General features: G+C 44.3%; 1 protein-coding gene across 2 annotated transcripts in view; it reads right to left on the bottom strand.

Annotated features, from left to right (window-relative positions):
- Positions 1-15,441, bottom strand: part of LOC148443182 (proteinase-activated receptor 1-like) — a 194,629-nt gene that overhangs the window by 150,609 nt on the left and 28,579 nt on the right. For both annotated transcript variants that reach the window (XM_088463119.1, XM_088463118.1), the window contains exon 4: positions 12,224-12,283. In XM_088463119.1, the coding sequence (XP_088319245.1) occupies positions 12,224-12,283 (60 nt within the window). The remainder of the gene's footprint in view (positions 1-12,223; positions 12,284-15,441) is intronic.

Genomic DNA, 15,441 nt, shown 5'->3' with positions numbered 1-15,441 from the left:
CCCTGGGAGAAGTAGGTTTAGGGTGCTGGAGGGGGGGTTATGGTTAGGCACCACCAGGAGGAGGTTAGGGTTAGGTACCCCCCCAGGGAGGTTAGGGTTAGGCACCACCAGGAGGAGGTTAGGGTTAGGTACCCCCCCAGGGAGGTTAGGGTTAGGCACCACCTAGGGAGGGGTAAGGGGGGACAGGAGAGGGTTAGCATAATTATCAGCCCCAGTCGAGATGTTTAGTCTTCGGGCATCATCATTTAGCTGTTCAGCCACCAGTATTTCATACCCATTCCATATGGAACAGAGCTTGAGCGGGGCGATATACAGCTCACGAGCCGGTGAGTGGATGCGGATGTGGGTAGTGGTGCAAGGATGCTAGTATGGCTTCTACTAGAGATGTGCGCTGACCCCTGTGTTTTGGTTTTGGATCTGTATCTCCTCTTGTCTTAGATCTGTATTGGATTTGCCAAAACCTCCCTTGCGTGCTTAGTTTTTTGGTTTTAAATCTGTATTTTTTCTAAAAAAAAATCATAAGAACAGCTAAAATCACATAAAATAGGCCTGTTTTTGTTCCTACAGTATTATTAACCTTGATAACATTTATTTCCACTTGTTTCCAGTCAATTTTGACCACCTCATAGCTCACAATGTTATTTTCATCTAGATTAGGTCAAAAATTTGCATCAAGCTAGCTGGCTGACTAAGCTAAGCGGCAGCAGTGGGCGGCAATAACATGTAACAGTTCAACTTCCAACATGGCACATCAGGAAACAAATGTTTTTATTATTCAAGAGGCCTAAGGGAGTTGGAGTATGTATGTAGTTGATGGCAGGGACAGGAAGGGTTGATTGGTAGTAAATTTAATAAAAAAATTTGATTCCAAACCAAATTTATGAGGGAGGAGGGGAGGGGAGGAATTTACAAAAAATATTTTACTGAATCACATCAGTCCTTGCCCCAGAAGAATCCTTGAGTGCTGTGCATGCTGCTGCTGAGAGTGGATGTTCATCCCAGAAGTGGACCAGAAAGACTACTAGTAGTACTTTAAAAAAAACAATTGACTTTTGAGCAATCCTTTGAAAGGGGGAGAAAGTATGACAGCAATCACAAAGTTGCACAGCGGGTCACTGATGCCATAACATCTATGCTGATATTATATGTGCGTCCAATATCTGCCAATAATTCAGTGGGTTTTAGACAATTAATTGAGGTCCTGTGTTCCCACTACCAAATCCCATTAAGATTCCACTTCACTAGAAAAGCAATTCCCAACCTGTAAAGGGACATTAAAAAAAACTTAATTAGTGACCTCCAAAATGCCGTTGTACCCACTGTTCACTTAACCACAGATATGTGGACAAGCTGAACAGAGCAAATGCAAGATTTAAGGTTTAAGTCATATGTTGTGTTTTTCTTCCCAACGGACAAAGCTCTGAAGAGATGCAAAGTGCTGTAGGTAAGCAAATTGTCAGCTCAAGTGGCATGCGATGCAGAGGTGGCTGCTCCTTCAGTTTCTCCAGCAAGTGCATCTGCCAAGAAAAAAACAAAACTTTCCCAAAAATCTCACTGGTGATGCAGATGAGTCAACACAAAACAAAAACAATTTGAAAGGATGCACTGCAGATGACATAACAGGGAGGAGATTCCTAGATGGTTAAGGTTCCTACCTCTACTTACTCTTGCTTTACAAAGGGCACAGATGAATTGACAATTGTTGTCCGTATTTGGGTAGAAATAATTCCACACGTAAGAAGTGGATTTTTTTGTCTTGTGCCCTGGCATGACAATGGGCTTTTCCTTATTATGGGCAATAACTTTCTTCCACTGGTTCCTGATTGACACAAACAACATCCTCATCAACAACATCCTTATTAGCATCAACTAAACAAATATCCTGCTCATCCTGGTGCACTTCCACAGAAGCATCCTCGATTTCTATGTCAGCATGATCACTTGTGCTTACATCATCATAAGAGGCAGAACCACCAGTCATAAATAAAGGCCATGGCCTTAGCCTATTCTTGCCACTTCATGAGGTGAAAGGCATGGTGACAATTTTATGTCTTTCTCCAGCTAACTTTCCCTTTGTTATTTTTTTCTTTACTACTGTAAAAAATTGGTTCTTTGGTTTAGATGCCCTGACTTAAGCCCTGTATGCCCTTGGGCATCAGCTTTAGTAGATGATGTAGATGGATTAGTATCGTCATGACTGGTGGCACTGGCAGCAACACCAGCACTAATATGTGGTTCCTGCTCTCCTCTCAACTGATCGTTCTCCATATCAACAAATACGAATGAAGTGGGGTACAGCACACACACGCCAATTTGTACCAATTTTAAATATTACACTGTGGTATCAATGACCTATTGCGTCACAAGATTTTTTATGAATAAGAAAAGAATAACACACTGCACTACCACTTAGTGTCACGGGATTATTTATGAATAAGAATAACACACTGCGATACCACTTAGTGTCACAAGATTTTTTATGAATAAGAAAAGAATAACACACTGCGCTGCCACTTACAGTGATGTTTTATATATAGCTTATGTTTTTTAGCACTTAGTGGTCTTGTAGTCAACATGTAGACTAATCATTTATCCACGATTGAGGAAAGAAGTGAAAAGTTGAATATTAGGCTGTGCTACCACTTACGTGTCACAATATTTTTTATGAATAAGAATAACACACTGTGCAGAGGACTTTATATAGCAATGGTCGCAGTCATCTCCCATCTGAGCATGTCTAAGCTTACTCATACTGGCTGCCAGAACTCTACTGGGGCCAAGAATCTGAAAGACAGTGCCCCTAAGTAATGGGGACAACACTCTCTTTTTTTGTATGATGAACCACATTCCCGCTCTGCACCCAAATGGCCACAGCATGCCAATCATGCTGCAACTTGGGGGCACTGCCAGCAACTTCGCAGACACTGATCGGCACATGTGCAGTACTGATCCAGCGCATCTGTTGATCGGTAGCCATCGGGTTTGCGTACATCTTTGAGTCAGGCGCTCTGCTGCATCTTGAGGCAAAGATTTCAGGTTGTATATGGAGTGTTTGCAAGTTCCCTGGCTGATCACGGCGACCATAGGGCTGAGGACCTCATAAGACTGGGCATAATCTTCTTCTTCCAGCTGTGGAGAGCGTACAGGACAGACGTGCTCTGTTCTTCTCTGTTGTTCAAGGGGGCAGTGTTGTCGGGCTGGGGCTGCAGTAAGTGGGGGGTGCTGCTCTATCACTGTTGTCCTGTTAATCAAGGGGCTCTGTTTTTCTCTGTTGTTCAAGGGGGCAGTGTTGTCGGGCTGGGGCTGCAGTACATAAAGTGGGGCGTCACTGTTGTCCTGTCAATCAAGGGTCTAGGGTCGCAGTTCATAAAAGTGTGCTGTGTCATCATGGGGTGCTCTGTCAATCTTCGGGTGCTCTTCCCCAGTGTAAAAAAAAATTAAAGTTAAAATGAATAATTAGCATTCCACCAAAAAAACAAACAATGTTTTTTTTCCATTTTTTTTGTGTATGCTAGCTACTGTACGCTATTATTGTTCGGCGACATTGCTGACCAGACCGCAGTTTATAATCCACATATTGTGACACTGTAAATCATAGCGCAGTGTGTTATTCTTATTCCTAAAACATATTGTGACACTGTAAGTGGCAGCGCAGTGTGTTATTCTTTTTTTAACAGAAAAAACCAGTAAAGATACTGTAGGAGCGCTAATATGGGGTGCAAACCATATAAAATTGCGCTGCTGTATATAATGAGGGTAGTCACTTCCTCACAACACATAAATAAAAAAAAACAAAGATAAACAGCGCTCTGATGACAAATTATGACTGGGACCAATGTGAGATAACTAAGGAGTGATTTGTGTGGTATTTTATTATTTTTACATGTTATTCAAATTTAATAAGATATTTACTAATATATGTATTAAATACATTTTAATTTGCCCAAGGGCATACAGGGCTTAAGACAGGGCATCTAAAATCAAAGAACCAATCTTTGACATTGGCAAAGAAAAATATCAAAGGGAAAGTTACCTGCAGAAAGACATAAAATTGGCAATATGCCATTCACCACATGAAGTGGCAAGGAAAGGCTAAGGCCTTGGCCTTTATTTATGACTGGTGGTTCTACCTCTTATGATGATGTAAGCCCTTCTTCCTGCAGATATTTTAAAAAAAATTAAATCGTTAAGGCACAGAAACCAACTGTGCACTCAGAACTGTCACAAATCCTTGAGGAGAGTTAAAGTGTGTTGGTGGGTGCCATGTGTGAGCCTGACCTTTCCAATACTGTACTCAAAGAGGAGCCTCCTTCCACAACTTGTGCATCGTCTGCAAATGTGGAGATGAGCAGCACAAATCAACATGCTGATATAGAAATTGAGGCTGCTTCTGTGGAAGTGCACCAGGATGAAGAGGAAATTTGTGTAGCTGACGCTAATAAGGATGTTGATGATGAGGATGCTGATGATGAGAATGTTTTTTGTGTAATTCAGGCCCAAGTGGAAACAGTTGTTACCTATAATAAAGAAAAGCCCATTGTCATGCCTGGGCATAAAACAAAAAAATCCACTTCTTATGTGTGGAATCATTTCTACCCAAATCCGGACAACAATTGTCAAGCCATCTGTACCCATTGTCATGCCAGAGTAAGTAGAAGTAGGGACCCTAACCATCTAGGAACCTTCTCCCTGTTACGTCATCTACAGCGCATCCATCAAAAGTGTTTGCAAAATTCAGAAACTTTGGCTAAAAAAGTAACAACAAGAAGTCCAGCATCATCTAGCTCTCTTCTCTCTTCTTGGAGTTGAATTTGAAGTTAAGAAACTTCAGTTTTCTTGTCTTCATTTGGGACAGCTCCCATATTTGATTGGTTGGAAGGGCTATGGCCCTGAAGAACGCTCTTGGGTCAAAGCCTCGGATGTCTATGCTCCTCAGCTCAGCCGAGCTTTTTATAAGAAATTCCCCATTAAACCATCTAGGTGTTCTGAGTTTACCCTAAAAGAAGGGGGTACTGTCAGGATGCATCCTGGGATTGGCCATTAGTCATGTCTGTGATGGCGTCTTTGGGCTCCTAAGCATCCGGACATCAGCTGTGGAGACAGGAGTATTCTGCCCAGGGACTGCTAGAGCCTTCATGCTTGCATCCTGGTTGCTGCAGGTGCAGTCCTGGGCACGGCCATATTGGTTCATGTCATCTGATCAGTATCCTCCTATGGTAGTTCTGCGGTCGGTCAGCTGATGTCTCTGGCCAGGGGTATTTTTGGGCACTTCCTGCAGCAGGAAGTTGCCTTTACAACTTTGCTCCTTGGTTGTTTTTCTACTATGACAGTGTCCCAGGCTCTGCTGTGTTCCTTTCCAAGTGTACGCTGGAAACACTATACAGTGTCTCATACCATCTGTGCTGTTGACAATCGCTATACAGTGTCTCAAACCATTGGTGCTGCTGGAAGCATTATACAGTGTATCATACCATTGATTCTCAGTTTCTCATTCCAAGTGCGGACTACCATTGATTGCCAGTGTTTCGTTTCATTTTCTGGCTACCATTTCTACTCAGCATCCCATACCAACTATCGATTACCATTGATTCTCAGTGTTTCATTCCAAGTGCTGACTACCATCGATTCTCAGTGTTTTATACCAAGTGCTGGCTACCATCGCTACTCAGCATCTCATACCAATTATCGATTACCATCGATTATCAGTGTCTTATACCAAGTGCTTATAACCATGGCTATTCAGCATCCCATAGCAAGTGCTGACTACCATAGATTATCAGTGTCTTATACCAAGTGCTTATAACCATCGCTATTTAGCAGACCATACCAGGTGCTGATTACCAGTGTAACTCACATATCAGTCTTTGGAGCATCATCCTTGCTCATCAATGCTTATATATTGTCCTCCCATATCTATCTCTGTGTTTTCTCCAGGTACCTGCCTCAGGGGCTGCGACCTGTTCACTTGGTGCAGCGAAACCCACATCTCACTTGGAGGGGTCAATGGTGAATACCATCGAGTGGACTAGACTCCGTGCCCTGGGGTAGGTCTCACCAACACCTGGAAGAGATGTATATATTGCCTTCTCGTTTCCACTCACCCACTACCCTTAGCCCACCGGCCCAAGTTCCTGCAGCTGTAGCCTATATCTTGTTTTCCATAACATAATCAAATTGTGTGTCCAGCTGCTTCAGAACTACAAGTCCCAGCATAATATCCAGTGCTGTACAGCAGATTGTGAGCTATTGTAACCACCATTACAGCTTTCCTCCAAATCCTGAGACTAATTAAGATTGTAGAGTTATGATGGACACACACTTTACAATTATTGGCCTGATGTCGATGGATCGGCTAGATAATTGTACAGTGTATGTGGCTGACCGATCTGATAATATCGATCGTTCGGGCTTGCCGAATTGTCTAGTATGTCCGTCCGATGTGACATTTTTAAAGATAAAGGTCATCTGCATAGGGCAATGTACAGTATGCCCAGCCACCAGCAACCGAGAAGAATCGGGGAAATGTCTCCCGATCAGGGGAAGAGCGCAGAAATTGGGGCAAGTTACACGAAAAATTCAGCTCATTCCACATTCCCGAGACTAATTTGACCTTAAGTGTTCCATGTGTATTTCCCCCAATCAATTCTGTGTTACCCAGAACTCCCAGTCTTTTCCCAACCACACAACACACTAAACTGACCATTCCCCCAGCTAATCACAGGGGGCAATTCCATTCTCGGCCACGTGCGGATGGATACCACACGTTAGATCTGAGTACAGTAGAGAATCTTTGCTCATATTCTTGTTCACCACTATGGGATACAGATTAAAATGAGTGAAGATACTGGCCGCGGAGTGCTTTTACTCGACTGTCGCAGAGACGATCCCCGCACATCGCCAAGACAGACTATAAATTATGTGATTTGTTACAGAATGACAAAGCCAATGTAAAAGCTGTATATTATATTGCCATAAACTCACAGCTCTGGTAAATGGCATCTTACCGGCTCTACATTCATCCCACATCAATGCTTCCATACCCCTCCCCCTCGTCATGACGCGGCCCTTACGGCACACAGCCCTGACGCTGCTTACGCTATTGTACGTGTGCACAGTTCACTGCATCCCATAAAGTCACCAAACTCATCTCCTGAAACACTATGTGCTGCTGTGAGCATTCTGCTTATCTGATTGGCTACAGGTTGTTGTGTCCCCTCCCACAACTACAAAAGGGATGAACAGAAGATAATCATTGACAGAAAAGGAGATCTAGAGCTTGTGTTGCTACAGATGAACGGGTCAGGGTCTATGAGAACCGGACCCACCCGAACTTCCAGATCCGAGGCGAGAACCAAGTCAAAACGTCATCCTCCCGCTGTCAGATTCTCGGGGGGGGGGTTAGATTATATAAAGGTCTGCCCAATCTGCGCCATTTTCCCTCTGGCTGTGCAGAGAGAAGATAGCAGATGTAGTCAGTCACTCAGTGTGTGTCCAGCTGCTGTGTTGTCCATAAAGGAGCTTAGGCTGCAGTATATAAAGGGGGCTTCCTTCAGTTGGTGCTGCAGCTGCTGTGTCACCTGTCCTGTCAGTTACCTGTGGCTGCTGCTGTGTTTTTGTTCTGTCAATCAGGCTAGGGCTGCAGTCTATAAAGAGGTGCTGTGTTGTCCAGGGGGGGGGGGGGCTGTCACTTAGGAGTGCTCTTCCCCAGTTTAAAAAAAAAAAAAAAGTGCTTGTTTTGTGTGTCTGCATTAGCAACGCTATTATTGTACGGTGACACTGCTGCAGTTTATCGTCCACGTATTTGTAACTCTGCAGGTTATCTGTCCGCACTCGGCAGGGGTGCTTTGTTGTCCATCAAGAAGAGTTGCTGTCTGTGTTGTTCATCAAGGGGCTGCTGCCTTGTCCAGGGGTGCTCTTCCCCAGTGTAGTTATTCTTGTTGTTATTCTTTGCTTAGTCATAAAAAAAACTTGTGACACTGTAAGTGGTAGTGCAGTGTGTTATTCTTTTCTTAGTCATAAATAATCTTGTGACACTAAGTGGTAGCGCAGTGTGTTATTCTTTTCTTAGTCATAAATAATCTTGTGACACTGTAAGTGGTAGCGCAGTGTGTTATTCTTTTCTTAGGGGGTCATTCAGACCCACTCGCGAGTGGCAGGATGCTCGCAAGTGGGTCGATGTTGCCCCACTGCACATGCGCACAACGGAGGGAGCTCCATCGTGCGCATGCGCGAGACCCGACGAGCGACGGGCTTTCCATCGCTCCGGGTCTCGCACCAAAGGGGGCGTGCTGTCGATGTTGATGTTGATTGACAGCACGCCCCCTTTGGTGGGCGTGCCGAGGGCGTGCCTGCCAGACGGAGGTGTTCCCATGGGAACGCCTACCATCTGGAGCCAAAATCACTCCAGGGCTTGCGCTCCGTCGTGCACATGTGTATTAGGGCACCATCGACCCGCTTGCGAGCGTCCTGTGCTCGCGAGCGGGTCTGAATTAGGCCATAAGTTAGCAATAAAAAAATTAAACTTTTCACTTCTTTCCTCAATCATGAATAAATGATTAGTCTACACACCGACTACAAGACCACAACAAAGTGCTAAATAACGTGCATAATATATTAAATGACATCACAAACGCCTCAGCTGAGATTCACGTTTTCAAAAGGTGAAATTAGAGGATATGGTTTAAAAAAATGGTATAAAGCAGCTGAAACTGCATTCACTGGGCCTCATTCAGAGCCGCTCACAAGAGGGTCGATGTGGTGACACTGCGGACGCGCCGTGTGCGCAAGCCCAGTAGTGAGTGAGAAATCACTCACTCCAGGGCTCACTACAAACGGGGTGGCTGTCGATGTTGATCAACAGCTTGCCCCGTTTTGTAGGTGGGGAGGGGGGATGGCTGGACAAACGGAGGCATTCCTAAAAGAACACCTGCCATTTGTGGGCGGCCCTACTGACATCACTCGTGATGTCAGTAGTGAGCTTCCTGCTCTATTAGAGCAGGAAGCTCAATAGGGCTTGCAGCAGACAAGACCCCACCACAAGGGTCTCATCGCAAGCCCAATGATCGCGACCATCGTGACAATCACCTGGCCGCTCGCAAAAGTTGTAGGTGGTCACCCACAGCTTAGCGAGTGGCCAGGAGGCTGGCTTTAAAAAAAAGTGGCCACCCTCATATAGAGAGAGAGCGCTCACTTTTTGCGAGCAGCTCTGAATGAGGGCCTCTGATTATAGTGCCCCTACTCCCTACCCATGGGCCCCTCTACCTGAATTTCAGCGAGTCAGAGGAGCAACTCCATGCAATCGTATTCCAGAATGCAGCTACTCCTCCTGTAGCCAAGGTCAGATGATGTGTAGGGGGTGTGGTTATATGGACTAAAATGGAGCTCACATCCATTAAAGTGGACAATGAATCCCCAATCTAACAGGGAGCGCAGCTGTAATTTATACACAACACAGGATGGGATGACGATATAGGCTCTGGTGCTGGTATAGTCTGGGGTGATGGTATAGGCTGGAGTAATTATATAAACTGGGATTATAGGCTGGGGTGATGCCTGGGCATAAGACCATAAAAGCCACGTCTTGGATGTGGAATTATTTTAACCCAAATCAGTTGTGAAGGCATCTGTACCATTTGTAAAGTCAAACTTAGTAGATGTAGGGACTTTAACCATCTAGGAACCCTGTTATGTGATCTGCAGTGCATCCATCAAAAACATTTTTGCAAAATTCAGAAACTTTGGCTATAAATTTAACAACAAGCAGTTCAGCATCAGCTAGCTCCCTTCTCTCTGCTCGATCCAAGCACCTGCCATCTTCTCCACCAACACCTTCATTAACAATATCCTCAATCATGAAGTGATTGGTTTGTTTGGGCCCCCACAAAACAAGCTACCAATGGGCAGCTGACATTGCTGGCAATGATCTCTACGTGCTCAAACTGGCTTTACAGAGGCAAGATGTTATCACCATCATCATCATCTGATTCCTCAACCTCATCAGTGTATACATCTTCTTTACACAATATTCATTTTTGTGTGAAGATGTATACACTGTAATGTTGGAATCCACCATTACAAATGCCTCTGTAATTTTTGGTCGTAATTGGCAGAAAAGATCTTTCTCATAGAATTTGTAGTTCATTTTGACATAACCTTTTCCGATCACTAACAAGGTTCTCGGCTGTGCTGAAATCTCTTTCTGAGTACACACAGGAGGGTGGGCAGCTCAAGTAAAGCAAAGGCAGTTTGTGCAAGTGCCTCCAAATTACCTTTTTTTTCTCCTGCCAGTAGTCAAATGGACTGTCTGTCATGCCTATTTGGATGCTATCATTAAAATTTTTTAAATAGTCCTCAACCATTCTTTGAATGGTGACCGTATCAAATGGAGTCACGGTAGAGGTCTCATTAATTGTAGGCAAATCTTTTAGACCCAACCAGATGTCAAAATTTGGTTGTGTTGACTCAACTGCATCACCAGTGGGTGTTTTGGGAAAGTTTAGTTTGTTCTCGGCAGATGCACTTGCTGGAGAAACTGAATTAGAAGCCATCACTGCATCACATGCCACTTAAGCTGACAATTTGCTTATCAACAGCTCTTTCCATCTCTTCAGACCTGTGTCTGTTGGGAAGAAAGACACAATGTCTTCATCACTTCTGGGATGAAAATCCACTCTCAGCAGCAGCAGGCACAGCGCTCAAGGATTCTCAAGAAAGACACAACATAAAGGTGCCTACACACTTGGCGATGTGCTCACGATCTGACAATGTGTCCAATTTCCCCTAGAACTCTCCCCAGCAGCGCCACAGTAGTCGTGGGCATGATTTGGTGTTAAAAATTGTCCAATGTGACAAACGATCTATCATGCCTCCTAACTATTCCAGGGCATCGTGTCCCTGATTGGCAAATCTTCCCTACAGCATGGAAGATCTGAAGATGCAATGTACGACCAGCGAGTACGCACATCGGCATCATGATTGTGTCCCTGATTGGCAAATCTTCCCTACAGCATGGCAGATCTGAAGATGCAATGTATGACCAGCGAGTACGCACATCGGCATCATGATTGTGTCCCTGATTGGCAAATCTTCCCTACAGCATGGCAGATCTGAAGATGCAATGTACGACCAGCGAGTACGCACATCGGCATCATGATTGTGTCCCCGATTGGCAAATCTTCCCTACAGCATGGCAGATCTGAAGATGCAATGTATGACCAGCGAGTACGCACATCGGCATCATGATCGTGAGTGGAAACTCACAATTTGGCCATATTTTACACGATTGGTCATCACGATTCATTGGAATTGGGCAAATTGTGTAAAAAATCGCAAAGTGTGTAGGCACCTTAACCCTTAAATCTTGCATTTGCTCTGTTCAGCTTGTCCACATATTTGTGTTTAAGTGGACAGTGGGTACAACGGCATTTTGGAGACCACTAATTAAGTTTTTTTTAATGTCTCTGTACAGGTTGGGAAATGCTTTTCTAGTGAAGTGCAATCTTTGCAAAAGATTGTTTAACATTCAATTGTTTTTGAAATCACTATTAGTAGTCTTCCTGGTACCCTTCTGGGATGAAAATCAACTCACAGCAGCAGCAGGCATAGTGCTCAAGGATTCTTCAGGGACAAGGACTGATGTGAATGAGTAAAATATTTTTTGTAAATGCCTCCCCTCTTCCAATCCCCTCTTTCCTCATAAATTTGCTTCAGAATGAAAAAAATGTACTACCAATCAACTCTTCCCATCCCTGCCTTCAACTACATACATACTCCAACTCCCTCAGGCCTCTTGAATAATAAAAACATTTGTTTCCTGATGTGCCATGTTGGAAGTTGAACTGCCACATGTTTGTGCCGCCCACTGCTGCCGCTTAGCTTATTTAGTCAGCTAGCTTGGTGCAAATTTTGGGCCTAAACCGTATGAAAAAAATATTGTGAGCTATGAGGTGGTCAAAATTGACTGGAAATGAGTGGAAATTAATGTTAATGAGGTTAATAATACTGTAGGAACAGAAATAAAGAATCATATGATTTTAGCAGATTTGATAAATTTAAAAAAAAATAATCCAGATCTAAAACCAGAACAAACAAGGAGCGGTTTTGGCAAAATCAAATCCAGAACTCAAACACAATGATATACAGATCCAAAACCAAAACACGGGGGTCAGCGCACATCTCTATGTGTTAGAGAAAACATAGCAGAAAACATGACTATTGAAGATACCTCTCATGGGATTTCCACGTCCAAGATGAACGAAATAATCACCCACTTCTGGTACATACACTAAAAGGAAAAATACATTATTATATAAGGTTATTGCAGCAAACACTCACACTGCTATGACTATAAAAACATGGAAATTATTACTATCACAACAACCATATAATCACTTATGTAACAATGATGTGCAAATCATTGATATATACAGTATAGTAGTAATGGCACCATCACACTGGAATGATTTGCCACTCAGTATAAGGGCCACGTTACACAGGTCTGGTCATTGGTATATATTAGGGGTGAGCGGGTTCGGATTTCTGAAATCCGAACCCCCCCGATTCGAGTCCGATCCGAATCAGGCTCGACTTTTCCCGCCTGACTCGGATCTGAAATCGAGGCAAAACGTCATCATCCCGCCTTCCGAGTCTCGCGGGTTTTGTATCCTATATAAGGTACCCGCGTCGGCGCCATTTTCTCACTCGGCTGTGGACAGTGAAGAGGGAGGGTGGGAGTTAGGGCTGTGTAGTGTAGTGTAGTGTAGTGTAGTGCTGCTGTTGTCCACTACTTCAAAGTCCATAGGGGCTGGCTGTGTTGTGCTGTGCTGCTGTTGTTAATAGGGGCTGTGTCCACTACTTCAAAGTCCATAGGGGCTGGCTGGCCTGTGTTGTGCAGTCAGTTCTCCATAGGGGCTGTGTCCACTCCAAAGTCCTGTGCAGTGTCCCAGTCCTAAAGGGGTGCTGTAGTGTTGTCCAGGGGGTGCTCTGTCCATCAGGTGTGCTCCCCCCAAGTGCTAAAAAAATAATATACTTTCTGTGTTTGTGAATTGTGTGCGCAGTAGCCGCACGTGCATCAACAAAGTAGTGCCAAGTGTGCGCCTGTGTCATAAGTAAAGGGACGGCTGGCTTGACCGTTAAAGGGTGCTGTAACCCCCGAAAGTACACTCCAAACCAAAAAAATATATATTTTCTGTGTTTGTGACTTGTGTGCACTGTGGCTGCACGTGCATCAACAAAGGAGCAGCGCGAAGCGTGCGCCTGTGTCCCATAAGTAAAGGGCCGGCTGGCTCATTTCTTAAAGGGTGGTGTAACCCACAAAGTGCACTACTCTCCAGCAAAAATAAAATAATATTTTCTGTGTTTGTGTGCGCTTTAGCCGCACGTATATATCAATATAACATAAATGGAGGACCAAACTTTCTCCGATAAAAATAAAATAGGGAAAGATCAAGAACCACTTCCTCCTAGTGCTGTTGCTGCTGCTGGGAGTTGTTCATCATCCCAGAGAGGAAGTAGGAACATCACTACTTTTACTAAACAATTGACCCTCCAACAGTCCCTAGCGATGAGGATGAAGTACGACAGCAGTCATCCTGAAGCAAAACGTATAACTGAGGCCTTGACTGCTATGTTGGTGTTAGACGTGCGTCCGGTATCCGCCATTAGTGCAGTGGGATTTAGACAATTGATGGAGGTAGTGTGTCCCCGGTTCCAAATCCCGTCTAGATTCCACCAGCATCCTCAAAGCAGCAGCGACAAGCGTGCATCTGTCTGTTAAAGTGTGGTGACAACCCTCAAAGTGTGCTACACAAACAATAAAAATATTGTTCTTTTTTTTTCGGTCTTTGTGAATTGTGTGGGCTGTAGCCGCACCTGCATCCTTAAAGCAGCAGCAACAAGCGTGCGTCTGTCTGTTAAAGGGTGGTGACACCCTCAAAGTGTGCTACACAAACAATAAAAATATTGTTCTTTGTTTTTCTGTCTTTGGGAATTGTGTGGGCTGTAGCCGCACTTGCATCCTTAAAGCAGCAGCGACAAGCGTGCGTCTGTCTGTTAAAGGATTACATCGGTGACAGCATCCAAGTAGGCATGTCAGACAGTCCGTACCTGTACTGGCAGGAAAAAGAAGCAATTTGGAGGTCCCTGTACAAACTGGCTCTATTTTACCTGAGTTGCCCCCCCTCCAGTGTGTACTCCGAAAGAGTGTTTAGTGCAGCCGGGAACCTTGTCAGCGAAAGGCGTAGGAGGTTGCTTCCACAAAATGTGGAGAAGATGATGTTCATAAAATGAATTATCAACTCTTCCAGGGAGACCAGCCTCCAGAACGTACAGAGGGACCTGTGGTTGTGGATTCCAGCGGGAACGAATTAATACTCTGTGAGGATGAGGATGTACACACTGAAGAGGGTGAGGAATCGGTGGATGAGGAGGATGAGGATGACATCTTGCCTCCGTAGAGCCAGTTTGTGCAGGGACAGATTAATTGCCAGCTTGTTTTGTGGGGGCCCAAACGAACCAATCATTTCAGCCACAGTTGTGTGGCAGACCCTGGCGCTGAAATGATTGGTTTGTTAAAGTGTGCATGTCCTGTTTATACAACATAAGGGTGGGTGGGAGGGCCCAAGGACAATTCCATCTTGCACCTCTTTTTTTTCTTTGCATTATGTACAGTTTGGGGCCTAGTTTTTCAAACTGCCATCCTGTCTGCCACTGCAGTATCACGCCTAGATGGGTCACGTGTTTGTGCCGCCCACTCGTGTCGCTTAGCATAGTCATCCAGCTACCTCGGTGCAACCTTTTGGACATAAAAACACTATTGTGAGGTGTGAGGTGTTCAGAATAGACTGAAAATGAGTGGAAATTAAGGTTATTGAGGTTAATAATAGCATAGGAGCAGAAAAACCTACAAATTCTGTGATTTTAGCTGTTTTTATGCTTTTAAAAAAAAAAAAAAAAACAGATCCAAAACACAAAACCCAGAACCCAAAACACGGAAGGGTGGTTTTGGCAAAACCAATCCAGATCCAAAACACGAAGAAAGATCCAGATCCAAAACCCAAACACAAAACACGAAAAGTGGCCGGTGCACACCCCCAGTATATATACAGTAATGGCACAAGAACAATGCAGTGACTAGCCACACAGTATAAGGGCCCCGTAACACAGGTCTGGTCATACGTATGTATACAGTAATGGCACCAACACACTGCAGTGACTGGCCACACAGTATAAGGGCCCCGTAACACAGGTCTGGTCATACGTATGTATACAGTAATGGCACCAACACACTGCAGTGATTGGTCACACAGTATCATGGTCACGTTACACAGACCTGGTCATTGGTATATTATACAGTAATGGCATTAGCACACTGCAGTGATTGGCCATACAGTATAAGGGCAACGTTACACTTGTCTGGTCATTGGTATATATACAGTAATGGCA

This window comes from Taudactylus pleione, unplaced genomic scaffold (assembly GCF_031769625.1).
Source record: "Taudactylus pleione unplaced genomic scaffold, aTauple2 ptg001315l, whole genome shotgun sequence".
Lineage (NCBI taxonomy): Eukaryota > Metazoa > Chordata > Amphibia > Anura > Myobatrachidae > Taudactylus > Taudactylus pleione.
This window is presented reverse-complemented; position numbering and strand designations above follow the sequence as displayed.